General features: G+C 45.0%; 1 protein-coding gene across 12 annotated transcripts; it reads left to right on the top strand.

Annotated features, from left to right (window-relative positions):
• The first annotated feature begins 3054 nt into the window (after window positions 1-3054).
• On the top strand, window positions 3055-19559 carry LOC100279912 (uncharacterized). 12 transcript variants are annotated; one of them, XM_035962215.1, is made up of 12 exons: window positions 3100-3444; window positions 10274-10341; window positions 12538-12607; window positions 12742-12875; window positions 12968-13123; window positions 14364-15140; window positions 15257-15582; window positions 16960-17237; window positions 17367-17729; window positions 17823-18320; window positions 18425-18482; window positions 18581-19559. In XM_035962215.1, exons 7-12 carry the CDS (start codon window positions 15426-15428, stop codon window positions 19288-19290), a joined length of 2064 nt encoding a protein of 687 aa, XP_035818108.1. In that variant the 5' UTR covers window positions 3100-3444; window positions 10274-10341; window positions 12538-12607; window positions 12742-12875; window positions 12968-13123; window positions 14364-15140; window positions 15257-15425; the 3' UTR covers window positions 19291-19559. The 12 variants fall into 12 exon arrangements, with proteins under 12 accessions (XP_035818109.1, XP_035818108.1, XP_035818105.1 ...); XM_035962212.1 differs by having other exon boundaries at window positions 12718-12875; XM_035962216.1 differs by lacking the exon at window positions 10274-10341 and having other exon boundaries at window positions 3055-3444; window positions 12995-13123.
• The last annotated feature ends 3654 nt before the right edge of the window (window positions 19560-23213 follow it).

Here is a 23213-nt window from a genome sequence, read left to right as displayed (position 1 = left end):
AGCTGACTCAGGCTACGGGGAACAAGACCAGCGTCTCATCTGGCTCGCTCCGCTATACGAGTAATGATGGCGCCCCGCACGCTCTATGACGACGGCGGCTCTCAGCCCCCTTACGGAAGCAAGAGGACGTCAGCAAGGACTCGACAGCCCCGACAGCTGTCCTTTCGCCAGGCTCCAGCGCTCCTCCGACGGCCACGACACCACACGAACCGGGTGCCAAAACCTCTCCGGCTGCCACGATGGCATGTACCTAGGGCGCTAGCTCTCCTCCGCTAGACACGTTAGCACACTGCTACACCCCTCATTGTACACCTGGATCCTTTCCTTACGCCTATAAAAGGAAGGTCCAGGGCCCTCTTACAGAGGGTTGGCCGCGCGGGGAAGGACGGGACGACGCTCGCGTGAGGCCGCTCGCTCCCTCCGACGTGGACGCTTGTAACCCCCTACTGCAAGCGCACCCGACCTGGGCGCGAGACAAACACGAAGGCCGCGGGATTTCACCTCTCACGCCTGTCTCCCTCCGGCTTCTTTCCCTCTTCGCGCTCTGTCTCGCGCCGACCCATCTGGACTGGGGCACACGGCGACAATTTACTCGTCGGTCCAGGGACCCCCCCGGGTTCGAAACGCCGACAGTTCTGTCTACGCCGCCGCCAAAGCCACAATACTAATAAGAGTTTTCCTCGAATCCCTCTAGCTAAATCGATAAGGGCCTATTCGTTTGAGCTGGAATTCACAACGGAATTGTTCGAGTTGATCAAACACTATATAAAGTAGACAAATAATTTGGCAAGGAATGATTACGAGTAACCATTCCTTAGGAACCAAACAATCCCTAAAAGGCATAGGTAGGTAGGTATACCGTAAAATCAGGAAAAAAAACTGTGTGCATTCCACCACGGCTACGCATTTTAAGGACATAAAACACACATGACGTGACAATATAGAACAACAATGCGCAATTTCAACACTATGGATCCACTTCACAAGCAAATTAGAAGAATCCACATCATACTTGGATAAAACTTTCTTAGGTTCGTCCTTTGTGCATGTATGTCCTAAATTTGAAATAAAAATAGTAAAAAAAATTGATATCGTTTGAAGACTTGTCTCATCCATGCTACAACAAACATGTCATACTATCAAGCTTTATACGCATCGAGCAAGCTTTAATTAAAAAGCACCGACTAACTAATCCTTTTAAATTTTAATATATTTTATTATAACATATTTACTCTTTAGCAAGGTACAGCCGTTCATCTATTCACGCCTTCTGCGCGTTTGGCGCGGCCTTTCCCCATAGCAGCTGCGACGCGTGTCTACGGCGTACTGTCAAGGAAAGGAGAGCTAGGCTTACCGCTTCGCACGGGTTTGTCAGAAAATAAAAAACACACGAGCAGCTTCCCGGAGCAAAGACATCCCTTTGTAGATTTTTTTTTCTATTTTCAAGTACACCTTTCCGGCTCTCGTATAGTCGTATGCTAAAAATTTTATACCAGGCACATCTGCACAGGCATCGATAGAGCATCGCCAAGCGCCCCGACCCACGCCCGTGAACAAGCTCCGCCGTGTCCGTACGAAGGCTCGAAGCACACACAAGTGCAACACAAACGAGCCCCTGCTCACAGTCCGGCAGCAATCCACCTTCACCTTCGCAGTATGCACAGGTGCTGGTGGCGATTCAATATGAATCAACGATCTCCAGTAATATTCCCTTTCCAAATCTCGATATAATTTCTCTTGCCACCCAAACATTAGCATTGGATTTAAGCCCCATTTCAACTCCCACCTAGTCTTAGTATTGGACACATCTCAATTCTATGGCCTTGAATGCTAACATCCGAACGGAGCGTAAGTTTTTAGAAAATTAATACTCCATTCGTCTAAAAATATAACTCATTCTAAGATTCTTGAAAAGTCAAAGTTTTATAAGTTTGACCAAAAGTACAGCGAGAATCATAAAGATTTATGACACGGAATCGATATAGTATGAAAATGTATTTAATGGAGAATCTAATTGTATATATTTGATATCGTAAATGTTATTACTTCACTGTATAAATTTGATCAAACCTGAAAAAACTTTTTTCTCTCCAAGAATCTAATTTATTATTTGTTAGCATATAGCCAGTGCTAATAGTAGATTCGCGGAGGGAGAGAGTGGTCGGCGACGGTGGCGCGAAGGGAGGGGATAACAACGGCGGCGACAACGTTAGTGACAGGACGACGGGACACGAACAAGGTTATTACGGCTTGCTTGTTCAGCTGGCTGTCAGCTATCATTGTTGTAGCTGTTCGGACTGCTGTAGCTGCAATTCATAGAGACAATACTATAGAAGTCGGAGCCATAACAGCAGCCGGATTAAAGCCGCAGCAGGCCGCATCAAACAAGTCGTGTTTTCTGTTATGAGTACATGCAAGATCATAGTACCATTGTGCAAGCTGTATGAGTACATGCAAGATTTTTTGGTTCCTGGTCCTCGTGCGGGGGTCGGTGGTGCTAGGGTTAGCAGCTGTGTTTGGGTTTCGTTCCATCCGGTGTTGGTGGTCTCTTGTCGCTGTGCAAAGTTTTCTGTTACGAAATGGAATTCGAAGCGTATGAGTGAAATTGATCTTTGTTTATGTAGCCGCAATTCATCTTTGTTACAGCTGAATTTTGCAGTGATGGGTAAAACCTGCGTTGCCCATGAAAACTAAGGTTGTGAACGGCATGGTGGCTCTGAAATTTTCGTCGCTCCTCGCTGAATCTTTGTACCTTGTGAATCTGGTTCAAAACTGGAAACGGCCGGGAATTTTTCAAGTTTGTTCGGTAATCGCAATTGGCGCTTTCGCCACCGGAATCGGTTTTGGAAGTTTATTTGGGCGCCAAATTTTCACGCAAAAATTGAAATAGGCGCTTCGGCTACAGCCTACAGCCCCCGTTTGCTCGCGAAAGGGAACGGGCCGGTTGGCGTTTGGGCCAGGGTCGAAAGCCCAGCTAAAAAATCCCATTCCCTGGACAGGGCCGAAAGCCGAGGAGTTTGTTGGTAGCGACGGGACTCGGCCTGGCGGTCCGGCGATCAGAGTTGCCTTCCGCTACCATTGCGCTGGCGGTGGGTGGGGTGGGTTCGGCGCCGAGTCGGAGCACATCGGTTTGGGTGCACGATCGACGCGCATTGTGCGGTCGGCCGCCTTCGCGTTGCCGGCCGCTGCTGCCCCAACCTCCACTCCCCATCTCGCAGTCCGCCACTGCTTCGTCTTCTCGTCCGATCCCCTTCGAGCCCCGCCTCCACACGAACACCCCTTCGGCCGTTGTTGACCAACCTCACGCGTCCTCCTCCGGTACGTGGCCACCAGTTACAATATGCTCAACTGTTGCGAGTGGAAGCAACCCGACTGTTGCTGATCAAACTGAGGGCGTCAGCCATTATGTTGCTTCAAAGGGTTTCATGGTTTGCGTACGCACAGGTATGCTTGTTCCACCGATCATCCCATCGTTTCATCCAGTCAGTTTAACTGGTGCAAGGTTTAACCGAACCTAACGTTTGATCCAAAGCATGGAATGCTATTGAAATTATTCGATCGTGTGGCATTTGTTGTTGCGAGCACACATTTTAGGCAGCATTTGTCTCCTTTTGCTTTTGCGAAATGAGAATATGGCATGCCGTGTAGTGTCTCGTGTGTGCTCCAGCACTTGGATGGAAAATATAGAGCCCGCTTTTCTTTTCTGGTAACAGAAATGTTTGCTGAATAAGTAGTGTTGCTCTGATGCTTGATTTCAATATTATTGGCCTGTTCTGCTTGTAACCTTCTCCAATCTTCTACCTATCGCTGGACAAAAACAGCTGAAGTTTAGGGCTAGACAGATTCATTTATGTCCCAAAATCTTAGTAATACAGTTGGTGTTGTGTATAACGCTTTGATGAAACACACATAATATCCCCAACGATACAACAGTCCGTGGTGCCTTTTATGTGTCGAAATCCTATTAGTACTGAGATATGCCTCTATTGGTCACCATTCATCATTTGCCTATTAGTTTCCATTGAACTAAGGAAGAACCTGTTCATTGAGAGTGTGAGGCTGTTGATATATAAGATAATTGACCCATTAAGGCATTTGTCTGTGCTTTTTATATACAGTGACTTGAAGGTGAAAACTTGTATGATCAGGAAAGGGTCTTGAAATGGCAAATGACATAGTGGTTCTTTCACTGTAAATGAAGATATAAAAGTGGATACTCTCGGTAAAATAAATTCTCATTACAATAGACTCATTTTTGAGCACTGTTTACAAGTCAGGCGACCAGCTGGTCGTGTTAGAGGACCGACCAGGCGCCTAACCACGATTAGGGCGACGATCAGGACACCTAATTGGTCCTGGTCGACCTCTGGTCATCTATTAATCGTGTGGGAATTGTAGTGCTCAATGTATTGCATAGAGAAGGGGTTACAATATAGACTTAACCCTAACCCTAATGGGCCGGCAGCCCAACAGTGGTACCACCCCCACACACATAGTCTAACATCCCCCCGTAGTCACAATGGGGGCACTGCACACGATGAGACTGGAGTAGAAGCCGAAGTTAGGAGTCGACGGGTTCAACCCCCCCCCCCCCCCCAGTCGCAGCGTCGTGAAGGTGCGAATGTTGCGGCTGGAGTACAGACCAGTGTGGACTTCGAGAAGATGATATCCCCTGGATGCTGAGGTAGCTAAAGTCGAGGTGGTCGTGGTCAGGAGACACGCCGCAGTAGCCTGTTTTTCGAGAGGGGTCGACGTTCGAGCATCAACGGTCGGCAAGGCGACACAACAAAAGAGCAACAGCAGGCCGACCTTCTTGCTTCTTCGATTGTCCGGACGTCGAGGAGCCCCGCCAGGGAGGCCGGTGGCAGCGCACGCGTCTGCGCAGGTCATGGTGGCCGCGCCCGCAGAAGAATAGAAGGGGTAACGGCGAATCCGGCCGGGAAGGCCACGACAGCGACGGATCCAGCCTGGAAGACGGCGATCCGGCCAAAGGGACGATGGATCTAGCCGGGAAGATCGCAAAAACGGTGAATCTGGCCGGGAAAGCCGCGACAGCGACGGATCCAACGAAGGCAGGGAAGGGGAAGGGCGACGGGGCGGATCCAGTCGGGCAGGGGCCTTCATCGAGCCTCGCAAGGGGTGTCGACGCCATCGACAAAAAAAACTCGAAAGGTTAGCGCTTTTGGGTGTCCGCGGGCAGTTAGGAGGTTGCCAGCACCATGACGAGCCACTGCAACGGATCTGGGCCCGCGAGCAGCATCGTGGCCGCATCTGGGCAGGCCACGGGTTGCAGGGGCGGTCGCGCCGCCGAGGTGTAGGGGAGAGGCGGCCGAAGATGGCAGCTGCGCTTAGGGCGAGCCCGAGCGGGGCCCTAGAGGCTTGAGCGCTGCGCCGGGGAAGATGGCCGCATGGAGAGGCGGCGCCGGAGGTGACAGGGGAGGGAGCCACCGTGGGGAAGCGCGGGGGTAGAAGGAGCCGGAGGAGGGGCCGCCGCGCCAGCTGCGTCGGGCTGGGGACGGACGACGAAGAGGGGGAGGGAGCCCATGGCGAGCACGACGGCGGGGCGGAGACCCGCGCCCGTGCCTAGATGGGGAAGGATGGTCACGCCCGCGACTAGGGAGGCGACAATGCTGCGGCTTGAGAAGGGGAGGGGCGGCATCGGCCGCCATGAGGGCCAGCGGCGGCGGATCTGGGCCGGCTGCTGGACCCGCGTGCGCGTTGCCGTGGCTGGCGCCGCCGTGGGGGAGCCATGGCCATCTGCCGGCGGTAGGCGCGCCGGGGGCTGCGCCGGCGAGCAGGAGGAGGGAGCCGACGTGGTGGAGCGGGTGTTGGGCCGTGCCCGCGCCGGCGTTGGGGAGGGAGGGCGCCGCCACCATCGCGGGAGGTGGGGCGGGCGGGATAGGTGCGCAAGGGGGACCGCCGTGCGCGGCGGCCAGCGGAGGAGGTTGGGGGCAAGGCACACGAACGCGCCCGCGCCGCGAGCGGGGAAGGCGGGGAGGCCAGGGCTGCCCCAGCCAGAGGCCGATGGCGGAGGTTGGGAGCGGGGAGTAGAGGAGAGGGGGCCAGCGGCTCGGATGTGGCCGCCCCTGGTGCGGCGGCGCGAAAGTCGGTGGCGGCTGGACCTGGGCAGAGATGGGGTGGCAGCTGTGGGGCTGGGAGGGAGGAAACTCTATGTGGGAAACTCTAATCTGATACCATGCGGGAATTGTAGTGCTCAATGTATTGCACAGAGAAGGAGTTACAATATAGACTTAACCCTAATCCTAATGGGCCGGCAGCCCAACAGTGGTGCCGGCCCACACACACAGTCTAACAAATCATCCTATAGATTTATGGACATATGTATATAACTATATATAAGCAATACTGCAAGTCTGCAATACCGCAAATCTGCAATAGACATTATATAAGTCTGAACTCTGAAAACTTAGTAACATACTGAAAACTTGAAAAGCAATATAGTCATAATTAGTAGCAGCAGAACTCTGAAACTAAAAGTCTGAACTTAGTAGCTACTGAACTTAGTAGCAGCAGAACTGAAAGTGTGAACTCTGAAATTGAAATATTGAATGCTAGATTACTAGTACAAGCAGTAATGCATTACCTGCTGGCTGCTACCTAGAGCAGATCAGCATCCAAGCAAAATGCATCAGCAGCAACACCATCTTCATCCGTATCTCCAGCTGTTTCTTGTGTTTGTTGTTGTTCTACTTCTGCTTGTACTGCAGCAGCACCATCTTCTTGAGCATCACTGTCATCTTCTCCAATATCTTGAGCTTCTGCATTTATTGAACGCTTCCTTGTCCTAACATAGGTTCGTTGAGGCTGAGAAGACAAACCAATACCTGCAACAGCCATTCTTGGCAAGTTTCTGCCTCGAAGAGCCTGAGTTGCTCCTAATGCCTCATCCGCAACATGCCATATGCTGTTATCACCATCTGCTTCATTATTTTCTTCAACCCATTCATTTTCTCATGTAAACTCTTCAAGCACCGGTGGGTTGCTTCTTTTTCCCTTGGATCCTAGCTTTCTTAATGTTTGAAACCTATTTTCCATCTTTCTGTTGTAACTGACATAGACCAATTTATTAAGCCTATGGTGTTCTAGTCGGTTCCTCTTTTTTTTGTATGGACCTGAAAATGCACAATTGCACAATGCATACAACAGATTCAACAAGCTGTAATGAACAGGACCAGTGCTATCAGCATTTGAGGTCACAGGAGGAACAAAAGCACTTCCACTTGCACTGCCGACCACATTGGACTCAGGGAATATGACCTCAACATTATTAGCATGTCCACAGCCACCATCAAACTCTGAACAGACAACAGAGACAGAGATGCAGATACTACTATGCAATCTACATACATCCTGTGAACTACAACATTCCAGTGGTAAGATAGGAAAGGGAGAGAAGGAGGGGATCAGGTGCTACCTTCAAATGACGAGCCCATCTCGACTGAGGGTCACTGCTGTTGGTCCGGTGGACTGGAGACGCCGCGGCGGCGCAGGTGACTGGAGCTTGGACCAGTCGCAGGTGACTGGAGCAGTGGAGCTTTGAGCAGTCGTCGGTGACTGGACGGCGACAGAGGGTAGCAGGGCTAGGCCACACCACGTCGGTGGTCTGAACTCTGAAGAAGGTTGGCGGCTGGTAGGGTTTTGGTTAGGCAGGGATAGGGATTTGGCTGACCATGGGCAAACTATATGTTGCTTACTGTAGATGGGCCGAAAAAAGGGTTAAGCCTAATAGAAAATCGCAGCCGCCATAGGACGACCAGAATCCTATTAGTTGGACGATTAACCGCCCAGATCGACGCCTAATCGGACGACTAGACATTCTGGTCGTGTCCTCCTAATCGCCTACTAGCAGGCGACCAGCCCGACTAATCACGATTAGTCGGACGACTTGCAAATAGAGTTTGTGAAGGCATACTACCCTTTTCACAAAACCCTGGCCTTAAGATGTGAACTGGGGGTGCATCTTGAAGATGTTCAATATATGCTGATATGGTGCAAATGAACCTGAAGCTTGAAGTGGAGTTTCATTCCAGAGTTAACTATGATGTTCACTGTAGTGACCCTGGCCTTAAGATCAGAACCTGAAGTCTTCCATCTCATGTGCCGGTGTTTGTAGCCGTCGCCGTGGTTTCCGTTGGCCATGTGCTGCTTGTCTTGGGGAGTCTGAGCTGCTCATCACTTGTGTTGAGCTCGGCAACGATTACTCGGGATGGGTATTGTGTGTGGGGGGTTGCTGTTGTCTGGGTTGTTTGTGCGCCCTGTATTGTGTTGCAGGTTTCTCCTTTTTTAATATAATCGGCAAACTTTGTCTGGTTCGTTTAAAGAAACTATGATGGGGTTATATTTTTTTTCTTAGGTTAAACTCAACTTTTGTTGTTTTTCTAATAACATAAGCAAATGGAAGCAGCGAATCCACTTCCAAATTAGCACGGGCTTTTATGTTCTTGATTTGTATGTGCAGGCGTTTGCTGCAAATATTGCGCAACAATAAGTGCAGAGGTAGGAATCGAAACAACTCGGTCATACTTACGTTACTTATGCTTAAAAAGCAAAGTTTAGTTCTTTGGGTGGAGTTCTGTTTCTGCTTCTGCCATAAGGAACTCACGACCAATGTAGGTGCAAAATCTCGCTGTTGCCATCTAATATTAATTTCTAATAGCAATTTTTGTTTCATGTTTACTTAAAAAAATTAGCGGATTTTAATTATATTATTTAAATCTAATGATATTTCTTAACACTGTTTTTTACATGAGTGGTCTAAAACTAACCATACGTGTGAGTGCATAAAAGGCATGAACCATTTTGATCTGAACCTTTCTGACTAGATTAGGTTTGCACTCTCTTTATTACTCCATCCGTTTCTTTTAACAAGTCGTTTCCAACAGTCATTCCATAAATAGCGGTGACATCTAAAACGAAACGGAGGGAGTACCTTATATTCAGTATGTCATTTGCATGCATGTGGGGCAGGCAATTTGAAAACCCAGTCCATAGCCCCTGTATTCAGAATTCTGCTTTAATGCTGCCATTTCTTTTGACGCCATTCAGTTTTGTAGCATAACTGAAAATGACAGCTCCTTTTTCTCTCTTATCATCTTCTTTTCCTTTTTCATGGAGCTGGATACTATGATGCTCGTATCATTATGTTGCTTCTATCAAGAGAAACCAACCATTTAAATAGCTGAAGTACACACGCCTAAGTGTGTGTTCAAGAAAAAAATAGCCGATGTTTTATGACTAGAAGTTTTATATGAATGTGAGCTTCTTAATACCATTATTTCGGACACATTGTGCATCCATGGTAAAACTAATTTCTTGAAAAACAGAGGTATTGTTTTATATTGGATTCTAAAATATAGTAAGGGAATGCTAGCACATTGATATTTCTATAGCATTACGTGTTGGTAATAACCAGCTAGGCAGCAGTTCTTGGAGGCTAGGAGAAGCTAACAAGATTTCTTGCTTTATCGATTTGCACTCAGAAAAGTAATAAGCATGTTAAACATGTGCAAGATCCATGATCGTATCTTAGAAATCTGCTTGTGGCGTCCAATGAATAAAGATAAAACATCCAATGAATAAAGATAGAATAAACTTTTGGTTTGATGTTGACCTCAGTTTCATACTTTGCTTTTTTCCTGATGAAGCTTGCATTTTGTCATGTTTTTCTTGTCGTTGCTGCAAGCTCTGCAGGCATGCATCTTCCATGACCTTTTTTGCTTGCCCAAGTTATTCTTAGTCTTGGGGGGCCAGGGTTCGGGGATTTTCTCGGCCGGGACCATTGTTTCGGTATCTTCTTATATGGAATACCAGGAGGGCGGTCTTTCCCTCCCCGTCCGAGTTTTTTTTTAAGTATATAGTATACAACAAGAAAACTGAAGGAGCAAGTTTGTCTTCCCCCAATGTTTGTTCTCATACTGAGTAGAGTGTTCTTTGTTGTAAGTGGTATACTATCTATACCTTCTAACCCATGCAGTCTTACCATTTGGTTGTAACATAATAAAACAAGCATAATCACAATGGCCTGCGATTATGAAGGCACATGTTTACTTGTAGGCTGTGAGAATGTTATCACTTATCAGAACTAGAAGTTGATTGAAATAATTACATTTGCAGCTGATAGTTGCTACAGTTCTGCACTCTGCACATTAAGCTGCTATAGTTGTCTGTTACTTGCCCCATGACACTAGTATGTACCTAGTGACAGTAGTTTTGTAGCATAACTGAAAATGACAGCTCCTTTTTCTCTCTGAAGTCAGCAGGTCAAAGGTAGTGCTATCTTTTCCATGGACCAAATTGTAGCTGGGCCTTGGCTTCAGCCTAGTAATTCACTTATTCTTATGCTACTTTTCACATTGGGTTTGCCCTAAAATTTCGACCATGCTTTACTATGCATCAATGATTTTACAACTACGTGAAGTGGCATCCAGTATTACAGTCTAAAGTACGTTTCTTTCACGAGAAATGCTTCAGTACTGTTTTCTGTTGCAATCGCAGATCTGATTTGATGACTAGACAATGAATACTTATATTTTCTCCAACCCAATAAAATGATGTCATTCTTGTCGAGGAGTCAATAAATCTCAAGTTTAACTAAATATGTATGAACATGTATTAATATTTATGATGCGTAATAAAGTAACTGTCGAATATGTTTCTATAATAAACCTATTTGGCTTGGGCTAGGAAGCATATAGACAAAGTTCGCAAATCCTTGCTATGGAAGGGAAAGGAAACGAATGGAGGCCACTATCTAATCAACTGGCCTACAATGTGCAGACCAAAGAATTTGGGTGGCCTAGAGTTCTTGACTTTGACAAATTTAGTCGGGCTCTCCGCCTTCGGTGGCTTTGGCGGGAGTGGACCATTGAAGAGAAGCCCTGCGTTGGGCTGCAAGACAACCTTCTGTTTCAGGCTTACACCTCAGTGACACTTGGCAACGGCACAAAGACAATGTTTTGGCATCATAGTTGGTTGGATGGAGAAGCCCCCCGAAATATAGCCCCACACCTCTTTAAGCTAGTGAAAAGGAAGAACAAATCAGTTGCACAAGAGCTTTCCAACAATGCTTGGATAGAGGCCCTCAGGAACAAAGTTACAACATCCACGCAAATTGAGGAATTTGTTTCGCTGTGGATTAGAATTCAGCACATTCACCTTCAACCGGATGTTGCTGACTCCATCACTTGGAAATAGACCCCGAATGAGATTTTTTCCACCAACTCAACCTACAGAGCCCAGTTTCTAGGCTCTCACAGATGTCACAAGGTCAGCACATCTGGACATCAAGATCTGAGAATAAGTAAACTATTTGCATGGATTCTTATCCAAAATAACCTGGTCACTTTGCCATGGACCTCTAGAAAGTGGACCCCACCTTTGTTTGCAGTGCCCTTTGGCCCAAGAAGTCTGGAATCAGATTCTCAATTAGGAAGGACTGACATTGCTGCATCAAGCAAACCCAACAAACTTCGATAGCATTAGTGAGTGGTGGGAATTGACGACTTCTCACATCACGAGAGACCACAGAAGAGAATTCAATGGAACTGTGATCTACACCATGTGTAATATCTGGAAAGAGCGTAACCGAAGGAAAATTAAAGAGAGCCTTTCACTCTTCAAGAGTGTTGCTATCCATTAGCAGCTGGGTCTGGTGATTAGTATGGTGTTTAGTCTCCAGTTCTATCTTGGCTCCTGCTGGTCCATTTCTTCTAATCTCTCCCAGCAGGAGGTGTACTCCTGATGAGATGAATGTTATCTGTTTCTATGTACCCTCTTTTCCGCTTTAATGAAAGGCAGAGCTCCTGCTATTTTTCCAAAAAATTAATAAGTAAACCTATTTGGAGAAACAAATGTTGATAATATTTTTTATAAACATAGTCATTTTTTTTACTTAATCCAAACCTAGAAGGACGGTCAACCAATTCTTACTTCCCTCAGCACCATCATGCACACATATTGAAAATTTTTAGAATGGACATGTCATGACACTTTGAATGCCAATCAGAGATACTTTACAGGACACATTGGTCCTGCAGCTATTAATCACCAGTTTAGTACCAGTCAAGAAACGGTACTAGTGGGAACTGATTTTGGAGTTTTGGAATGGTACAGGAGAAACTGAAACTTTATGCCTTCCCAGTTGAACACCAAGAACTGTCTACACGGGAAACATGTAAAGTTTTGTTTCCCAGTTATATTACCCATATCGTATTGCTTCGCCATTTGGTTCAAGGTATTCAGATCTCTTTCCTTGTTCGGGCTATCTGATTCCCTGTGGAAGCCAAGATACTTGAACAATGGCCGACTTTTGGGCTTTCAAAAGTGGGAGGATAGGGGTGGCCTACCCTTTCGGCTACACTGTTGCCGTTTCTTTTCTTTTGATTCCTCTTCTCTCGTAATCAGAACCGACACTGCATTCAGCTCTGCAACCTTTGTGATTAAATAACTTCCCTGAAATGCTTTTGAACGGAATATATCTCAGCATATCTTGATTGTAATTATTAGTTTTCTATCCAGGTTGAAGTACTTTGCTTGCCGCTCGCAGAGGCCACCCATCTCTTGGTGGATTTCAATGTGGGCACTCAAGGTCTGATCCCAACACCACCTCCAAAGTTCTGTGGATTATTCCTCAGCGCATTAGTATATTGCTCCCTGTTCACCTTTTTATCGAAACTAGTTCTGACGGACGGTGATTAGTCCGAACTCCGGAAAAATTTTCAGGGAAATAGAAAGAAGGATTTTGGACCAGTTTCATTTTTTTGAACTAAAGCTCAACGTCCAAGACTTTAAAGAGAAGTAATGATCTTGTTCAAAAATGAACAGAGAATGTATTGCCCTTTTTTTGGGGGAGTTAGGTAATCATTTTCAAATTGAATTGAACACATGCTGATTAGACCTTAATGATTAGTCTGATTAGTATGTTTTTGTCTTTGGCATCATTACGAAGATGCATGAGCTGATCTTCTGGGTCCAGGTGGGCTAAATTCTCCCTTTCTTCTTCCTGCATTCCTCAAAGGCGACGTGAAGTTGTGAGATCTGGGTCTCCTTATGAATTGAGCTGGCTAACCGTACTTTACCATTTGGTTAAGTCCATCATTGCCAGGTAAGAGTTACTAAGAGTCATTGCTTTTAAATCTTAAACTACCTGCGTCATGTGTGCTCTTCCTGTTCACCTCTAGGCTGTTGGATCGGCCGACTTGTTTGCCACCTCCCTCACGTTGTAAAAACCATGTGGGCTTTAGCGTCGTAGCCACAAATCTTAAGCATGGTTAACAGAAACGAGCAAATAGATAACATGTATTAGTAGTTGTCTGCGGCCCAAAATCCAGTGAATTGCCATTTTGAACGTAACAACTTATACTCATCAATCATGCTATTCCATATGCGTATTTCTGGTATGTATGTATGTGTACATAATACGCTACGGGTAGGAGGAGCAGTGTAGTAGAATACCTTGAGATGGTACCCGGCTGTGTGTGGGGAGAAAGCATAAACTCGAAAAGGGGAAAGGAACCTAAAGCTGGAGCGGGATGGATTGATAAAAAGGAAAAGTGGCCCACAAGCTATGCATCAGCAGCCGCAAGTTGTGGGGGGCCCCGAAAGCTCCCGGGACCCAGCCCTTGCCATGTAGGCCTAGCAGTGGAACGTGTCGAAAGTCTGGCCGTCGCAGTAGGTCGTTCCATGGATAACCCACCTTTCCTTTTTTTTTCCCTTTGTTTTGCTGCTGGCTGCTGAGGGATCGTGGTCGTGGCCAACGCCATCATTGGCTGGCTAGTTCATTTCATTGGACACTGAGAATTGAGATCGGCCGTGTCAGTCCGTCCGTCGTCAGCTGCACAAGACAACCTGTCTCATTCAGCTCCGGTGTTCTGAATTGGACCTCCTAGTTTCCTTTTCTGCTCTTTTGAAGAAAATGGCTCTTATTTGTCTTAGGTTCCTGCCGACTTCAGCAGGGGGCGGTGGTTTAATTAATCTCTTGATATGCTATTTTGGCTGCCAAGATGTGATGTGAAGTTAACGAAGTCCACTTTGTACTAGTAGTGGGGTCCTTGAGGAGTATCTGCCATCTGCTGGTTGCTCGCTCGCTCGCTAGCTCCAACAGAAGCCTTTTGCGTATATGTAAGCCTGGGTTTCCGGTGCTCTGAATCCGAGTTAGCAACACAGCTACCTGAACCGGAGCATGCATGTCAAACTATCATGCTTTGCTTGTATATATATCGTTCTCACAAGCAGATACATTGGATCGCACAGTGTTTTTACATTCGATTCTGCTGGTATCAGTAATAAGTTCGTCTGGGAATCCGCTCAACTGACTTGCTTGTCTCTTGGCATTGTTTCGGCAGGTGAGCTGAGCTACGTACTGCCGGCATGCACGCAGCCATTGTGCACCGACCAGTAACAGTAACCATATGGGCTATGGCATGCAGCACACATTCACCCCTCTAGCTAGCATTAACATGGGGGACAGAAGCACAGACGAACTTTAGCCCAGAGTTGGTTGGTTGCCACTCCGCTTCAGGGGAAAAAAAAAATTAAGAGTCAGTTGAGACAGATAATCGCTTCTGGCAAAAGTACTGGCGGCACAAACAGTACTGTACATGGATTAGCTGCTAATCATGCAGATTCAGGCACAGGCATCGAGGCAGGGAGGCCCCCACCTGCCGGCAAATCTACATGGGGGTCCGTGTGGGAACGTGACGTAAACCGTCAAAGGGAAAAAGGTGCGGGGAATCGAGTACCAACCTTGGGCCCCTCACCCTTTCCAACGGGGGAGCTGACTAGGCATTGCTCTGGTGGCCCACAAAGCAGCCAATGGCCTTCCGATCCTACAGTCCTGCTGCGGCTACACCAGCTCGCTTTGGCTGCCAAAGACAAGAAGAGAAGATTGGGATATTTCTATTCTATTCACCGATATAAAGCTACTGACGCAGGACACAGCAAAAGCAAAAGCCAAAGTTTGAGAGAGAGAGAGAGAGGGGTAATATAGCTTCATGTGAAAGATGACAAGAATCCCAGCATAAAATAATCTCCCAAACTTTGCTATAAAGCCACAACCCCTCCCCCTCCTCCTTTCCCTCCCTCTCTCTCCTTCCTCATGCGCGCGCCTGCCATTAGCCCAGGTCTCCTTCTCCCTCTTGCCTGTCTACTGCACCTCCTCTTTGTTACATTACATACGACGATCTCGGTTAAATTTCTGCAGCTTACGTCTCTCTTCTATATTTTTTTTGTGTTTCAGGCTGTGTACATTATTTGTAGCTGACCATTCATTCATATAGAGCTAGTTGAGCAGGCCTGGTTGGCTGTCCATAATTTTTGCTTCGGATAGCATTGCTGCCAGGCGACTGCAAAGCTCCAAGCAGACTTTTGCTGTGAGGATTTTTTTGCGAGGAAGGGCAGAGGGAGCAATGGCGCCAGTCAGTTTGCCTCCTGGTTTCAGGTTCCACCCCACTGACGAGGAACTCATCATCTGCTACCTTAAGAGGAAGATCAACGGGAGACAGATAGAGCTCGAAATCATTCCAGAGGTTGATCTTTACAAGTGTGAGCCCTGGGATCTGCCAGGTATGTGCATATCCATCCTAGGATTGATCTCGCTGTTCATATTTGACTCTTGATGAACCAAGTTGGCATTATGAAGTAGCTATCATCACTGGTTTGCTTGATATATTATCGGCCAGAGTATGTAAGCATTCCTAAGTAGTTATGGAACACCTTCTTTCCAAGTTCTGATTCTGTTGCGAATTAATGTATTTGCAACTTGTAATTCCCAATACTTGTTTATTTCTTTTAATAAAACTTGCGGCGAAGATTTTGCCCGTCCTTTCAAAACTAAATTGCAATTTTGCTTGCAATAGGGTTTTAACATCTTACACCTTTTATTTCCCTACACGGGAAGCACATACATACATATATAGCTTCAAATATTTGTATTGGTTGCCATGTTGTGCACACCCTAAGCAATCTTATTTTACTACTGTTCAATCCTTGCTCTTGAGGAAAGAATAAGCTCATGTTCCCTTCTTAGTGGGCACTTCACCGGAAGACCTATACTATACTTGATAGGCATCACTAGCTCTTGCAAATCGCAGTTTATTATATAGGATGGCTTTATGTGTTTAGTGCTTGCTTTATATGTATTTATGTTATTATGTATTTTTATAGAATTCCAATTTACGTTTGATTGAAGCATATCAGACACTGTTTCTGTTTTTTTTTTTGCAATAATAAAAAGGAGCATGTTTATAAAAGCTATATTTTCCATACTGATTTGGAAATAAAACTGAGATTAACCATATTACGGAATTTGTTTTCTTTGAAATGTTTCATGCACACCGAAAGCATGAATATAGATATATCTTGCGCTTTTTGGCTGAAAATAACACGAAGGCATGGCAAATTCTGCCAAGTGTAAAGGTTATCATGCATTGGGTTGCTTGAAAAGGAAAGGAAATCCTTTATCCCAGTAACAACAAAGCTAAAGCTTATATATTTTGGGTCATGTCAGTCTCACATAGATTTCAAGAAAAGATATATTCTCTTTATCCACTTGTTGGCTTTCAAGATTGCCAGTCATATATATATTCCCTACTAAAAATTACCCATAGCATTGTACGAATTGAGTGCTGTTAGAAACAGTGATCGAATGAAAAAATAAAATAAAGATGATTCTTTTTATCATCTTAGAGTGGCAAAATAAAGCAAGAAACTAAGAAAGGGGCTTGAGATGGACAGATGTCAAGAAAATGAACTAAAGTGCACAGCCTCCAAGATACAAAATGATATTGGCCTAATTCCATTTTCAACTATATATGGTAGTCTATATCTTGGTTAACTTTGAATTCTAATAATGACTATCACATACCCATGCAGATAAATTTTCACATCTATGCTGTACATTTTTTTTTGTATATCTGACATCTCCCTTAATTAAATGTGCAGAAAAATCATTTCTTCCGAGCAAAGACCTTGAATGGTACTTCTTCAGCCCTCGGGACCGCAAGTACCCAAATGGATCGAGGACAAACCGCGCAACAAAATCTGGGTACTGGAAGGCAACTGGGAAGGACAGAAAAGTGAACTCGCATAGGCGTGCAGTTGGTATGAAGAAGACCCTGGTGTACTATCGGGGCCGAGCTCCACATGGTTCTCGCACTGATTGGGTCATGCATGAGTACCGCCTCGACGAGAGGGAATGCGAGACTGACACTGGCTTACAGGTGCAACGTTACACACTTGTTGAACCCTTCTTTTTATTTCCTGAAACCCCTAACCAGCAGCTAGTATGAAACATCACACGGGCTTAGGCTTCTCTGACATATATGAACTGCTTGCATTTGTGTTCACAGGACGCATATGCTTTGTGCCGAGTGTTTAAGAAGACAGCGCCTGGGCCAAAAATCATAGAGCATTATGGCGCAGTGCACCACCCCATCGAGCAAACTCAGTGGATGGGAAGCAGCGTTGAGCGCTCCCCAACGCTGGACTTGTCCAGTGATGTTAGAGGTGATGACTTCGACAGCAGCAGTTTCTCGTTCCCGACAGAGGCGCCAATGGACTCCTCCATGCATGGTGGGTTGTTCGGGATGCAGATGAGTGCACCTCACGAGGATGCCAAATGGATGCAGTTTCTGAGCGAAGACGCCTTTAACGCAACCAATCCTTTCTTCACGAATCCAGCTTCTTCCAGCTTCTCATGCCTCCCATCCAAGGTATACCCTACAAAGAATGCTAGTATTTTCAGCACGGCAAAGAACACTAATTAAGTGCTTACATGTGCATTTCATATATTGTCTACGGCTTAGGTGGATGTTGCACTGGAATGTGCAAGGCTTCAGCACAGGCTCTCATTACCTCCCCTGGAAGTGGAAGACTTCCCACACGACGTCAGCCTCGACACAAAGGCGAGCGTGCTCCGCAGCAGCAACCCCAACAACGAGGTTGACATCCTTCAAGAGTTCCTCTCCGTGGCGTCGGCCTCCCAGGAGCTAATCAACGGAACCAGCAGCAGCTACGCTGCAGAAATGTGGGCAGGCGCTGGCACGAGCAGCACCAGCGACACCCACTACGTCAACGAACTATCTTCCCTCTTTGAGTTTGGGGTGAAGGCTAAAGAGGAGGCCGACAATTTCTACCACATGGACTGCATTGGCACATCTTCAGGCTTCTCACCGAAGCCGGTCCGTGTCGATGAACCGGTTAGGTTGGTTGAGATCGCTGACATGGAGGAGTTCAAGGAAGAGAAGAGGCGAGTAGAGAACCTTAGAGGAGTGAGGCTGCACAACAATGACGACCTAGGAGAGGTAATTAGTTACTCGACTTCATGAGAATTGCGGGTGTGATGCTTGTACACGTACATAACCTCTCTCACCTTCTCGTGCTATTAACATGATACTGATTTTTTCAGATTCCAACAGACTGCTGCATCACACAATACCCCATATCGGACACTGCTGACATTTCAGGTATGCAAATCTTAGATATATAGGGCATTGTATGTCTGTAACACATACAGTACCTTCATGCTTCACTGTTCATACACTAACTCGGAGCTAGATTGCAGGAGAAGCCGGTCACCTGACCAATCCCACTAGCGCCGGCGGCCTAGACACTGCACCCATCTTCTCGCAATCTCAACCTGACGACTTCGCTATTGGGTTCAGTGACGACGCCGACCCCAATGCATCTTTCGACCTATGCGAGAGGGTTGACGTCAAGCATGGGCTCTTCGTCTCAACGGTGGGTGCGCCCAAGACGTTCTTCCACCACGTTGAGCCATCGAAGAAGGTCAGCTTCCACCTGAATAATAATCCCGTAGCAAGCGACGACGACGTCAGCAAGGCGACGACCGGGAAGTCCCGTTCACCCATTATTAGTGTGATGACAACCAAAGATAGTGGCAGCAGCTTTTCTGTTTTTAGCAAGTTGAAGGCGCTCATCAGGGACAAATTCCTGGTGAAGAAGCTGCCTTCATCGTGCCAGAGGTCCTTGTTAGGCAGCAAAGAAACAGCGGCAGTGAGCGAGCTGCTGCAGATGGTGGTGTCGTCGCTCCTCTTAACACCAACGGAGGTGACAGGCCCCACTACCGAGCAAGAAAAGTTGGCCAGGAAGGCGATGAAGCCGGGACCCCGTCGTTGTGATGGAAGCCATGCGTGGCTTCTTCCACTCCCCAAAAGGAGCAAAGGCATTTCCAGCATGTTTTTTAGTGGGAAATGGGCATTTCTGACATCCGCATTGGCCATCCGCGCTCCAGGTCCAGGGTGCAATCACTGAAAGAAAGGTCTTCCTTCTGGTCATAGCTCGTGTAAAAATTAAAGTACGGCTCTTTATAATGCTACTGCTTAGGAAACTCGTATCGGGTGCCAGTGCACGGGACGCATAGTCTTTCGTGCATCAGACAGTTAACAGCGGGTGTATAACGGGAGAAATGTCATAATTCGTATTTATTTTTTTTATTCGTCCTTATATTAACACGTCTGAAGTCTAGCCCCCTGCTGTACATCGAAACACAGTTCATAAATTGAAATTTTAATTTATCCATATATACACGTAGTACGTTGTTATATTGCTTGGGTGCAGTGCTTGGTTACGTAGTAGTCTTGTGTATGTTGTTTATCATAATGCAAACGGTTTAGGAGTCTCTTTACTTTGGTAAGGGCTAGTTTGATAACCTTATTTTTTCAAGAAAAATTAGTTCATTTTTCTTTAGGAAAATAGATATCCCTTAAAAAAATAAAATTCTCCAACTAGCCTAAAATAACAAATCAGGAACATTCAACTCTTTTCTGTCTCTTGGGTCTCTCTGCCCGAGCATGGAACACGTACAGTGTTGTATGCTCAATCCTCGCGTGTGACGAAATTTCGCAGGATGGGTGAAGTCTTTTGTCCCAAGTTTAGAATTCGATGCTATTATCTCACCTATTGCTACAAACATGTTTTTGCACTTTGTTACGTGCTGTTACTTTTTTTTTTGGCTTTTCGAGGGGAAAACTCCCACCTAATATATTATGGCCTCGGAGACCGAACGACTACAAAAAAAAAGAAAACAGAGAATTACAAGCATGAAATGATGATCTCCAGCAGATTCTTTATCATATCTTTATTTTAAACTTTATTCTGCTAACAGTGTCATCTATAGTTTTATATCCCCTATTTTACATTATTCACTGAAGACAACCTAACACAATAGCAATTTTGGGATCTTGTAAGACACTAAGTCAATCTCCAGCGCAACCTCCTATTTCATTCATTATCTCACTTCATATTTTAAACTTCACTCCGTAAACAGTGCAGTTTACAATGCAAATCAATGTTTTGCAGACCCATATAGATGTTCTGATAGAGATGGTCTAAGTGCATGTTTGATGGCAAGGAAATTGAAGAGGAAGAGGATTGGAGAGAACTTAGGGCTAGTTTGGTAGCCATAAAACCGGAGGAGATTGGAGAGCTAAAATCATCTTCATATTTAATTTTAAATCAGAAGAGAATTTTAACCTCTCCAATCCTCTTTGGTTTTTAAACTCCCAAACTAGTCCTGAGGGAGGAAATTAGCTCATTTTATCTTAATTTCCTCCGATTCTCTTTATTTCCTTTATCACCAAAGGAGCTGTAAAGCTAAATGTTTTGTCGCTTACCATATAATGTTGTGCTCAATAGATTGAACTAAATAAGCATGAAGTATTTCGCACTAAATTATGCGATGACTGCTTTCATGAATTTTGGTATATCACTTAGAATGAGCACTCAAATCTATAGTTATTTATGGCATTATGGTGGAAACCTTGTACATCGTAATCATACATGGAGACTGGCTAAAAAAGTAAAGGGGGGGGGGCAAATGTCATCATAGATTTTTTGTTTGTGAAATTGTTGTTGTTTTTTTTTACGAAGGGGCGAAGCCCCCTATTTCATTAAGAAATAGGAAAGTATGTAACAACCGCCCACACGCGGTAGAACCACCAAAAGATCAACCATGGCCAGAAAGTTATCTAGACTCTAACCACTATCACCAGATCAGTGAAGAGACTACGATAACAGGGAAAGTTTTGGCCTACGAAGAACTACATAAGACTTTCTTATTTACATCCAAACATGACAGGCAGAAGCCACAAAAGACCTGAACAGTTTAGCCAACAAAAGACAGACAACTATCCCAACAAGGCTTCACAGCTTCAACATCTTGTCACCCAGAAATCCGCCTGTCAAGAGGACACCACCCCAAGGCCCTCACGAAAGCTTCACTTGCCGTCTTTCGGATTAACTTGCTTCCTAGCACCACCATTCTTTGCTCCTTCTTTTTTCTGACGAATCGCCCAGGAGTCCAACCAGAAGCAGCAAAGAAAAATGATGTTAGATGGGTCAAGTAAATGACTATTTCCAAAGCACCAATCATTTCTAGTGCGCCAAATAGCCCAGAATAAAGCACCACAACCAAATAACACCAGTTGAGCCATCTTGTCTTTTGGTTTACATAACCAATTGTCATACAAATCTTTGATATTTTTCGGAATAGATCTCAAATTCAAGGCAACTTGAATAACTCTCCACATGTATTGAGCAATGGGGCAATAAAAGAACAAGTGATCAATAGATTCATCCACCCCACAGAAACAGCAGTTTAACGAACCAATTCAGCATCTTTTTCTCAAATTATCCTTAGTAAGAATCTTATTTCTTACCACTAACCAGAAGAAAACTTTGATTTTATGAGGCAATTTAGATTTCCACAAAAACTTATATGGAATCAAAGATTGATTTTCCATTTTCTTTCTGTATAAAGAATTAACAGAGAAGCTTTTATTCCCCAGGGACCACACAATTCTATCGTCATGATCAGATAGACAAATCTGCTTACAATAATTAATCAAATCATCATAAAGCACCTTCAGATTACCCACAATCCTTCTTCTGAAAGTAAGGGATTCAAAATTTGAAGTGAAAACTTCGTTAACAGAAATATCTTTGTTATAGGCCAAGTCAAACAAAACTTGAAACTGGCTAGACAACGGTTGGTTACCCAACCAAGTGCTTTTCCAGAAACTAGTTTTCAAACCATTACCCACATCAGTTTTACAGTATTTGTAAAAGATGTCCCTTAAACTCAGAAGCTTTTTCCAGAAATGAGATTCATTTTGTCTTTGCTTAACTAAAATAAGGGGTTTTCCCTTAAGATACTTACTAGCAATAATTTTTTGCCATAATCCATTCGAATTCTCAATATTCCAAAGTCATTTAGAAAGAAGGGAGTCATTCATAACTTCAAGATTCAAAACACCCAGGCCCCCCTGAATTTTGGGGGAACAAACCGACACCCAATCGGCCAGGTGAAATTTATTGGACTGCTTCCCCCTGCCATAAAAGTCTCCTTCTCAACAAATCAATTTTTTTAATAACAGACTTAGGGGCAGGATAGATCGACAACATATATAAAGGAACATTAGAAAGACAACTATTTAGCAGAGTAAGTCTACCACCAAGACTCAAGAATCTACCCTGCCACCCAGCTAATCTTTTTTCCAACTTCTCAATCATGGTGCACCAAAGATTTTTATTAATCTTTTTCTTATCTATTGGCACACCAAGATATTTCATAGGTAGATTACCTATAGGACAAGTAAAAATATCAGCATACAAAAAGTCTATCTCTTTAGCATCACCAAAACATAATATTTCACTTTTGTGAAAGTTAGTTTTCAAACCTGACATACTTTCAAACAAACATAAAATGAATTTAAGATTCCTGGCGCCTTCTAAGCAATCTTGAATAAGAAAAATGGTATCATCAGCATACTGTAAACAACAGCAACCATTTTGAATGATGTGAGGGATAAGCCCTTCAATCAGACCTTCCTCCTGAGCTTTTTTAATCATACAAGCTAGACCATCAGCAACCAAATTGAACAAAAGGGGAGAAAAAGGATCCCATTGCCTCACCCCTTTGTGAGTAGTGAAATAAGGGCCCAGAGTATCATTAGTCTTGATGGCAACTTTACCACCTCTCACGATCTTCATGACCCAATCACACCACTTACTACCAAAACCTTTTTTCTCCATCATATTATAAAGAAAATGCCAATTCACTTTGTCATAAGCTTTTTCAAAATCAATTTTTAAAACTACTCCACTTTGATTTTTCCTTTTAACTTCATGGAGAATTTCATTAAGCGAAATGACCCCATCCATAATATATCTATGCT

This window comes from Zea mays, chromosome 9 (assembly GCF_902167145.1).
Source record: "Zea mays cultivar B73 chromosome 9, Zm-B73-REFERENCE-NAM-5.0, whole genome shotgun sequence".
Lineage (NCBI taxonomy): Eukaryota > Viridiplantae > Streptophyta > Magnoliopsida > Poales > Poaceae > Zea > Zea mays.
Note: the sequence above shows the minus strand (reverse complement) of the source record. Positions and strands in the feature narration are given on the sequence as shown.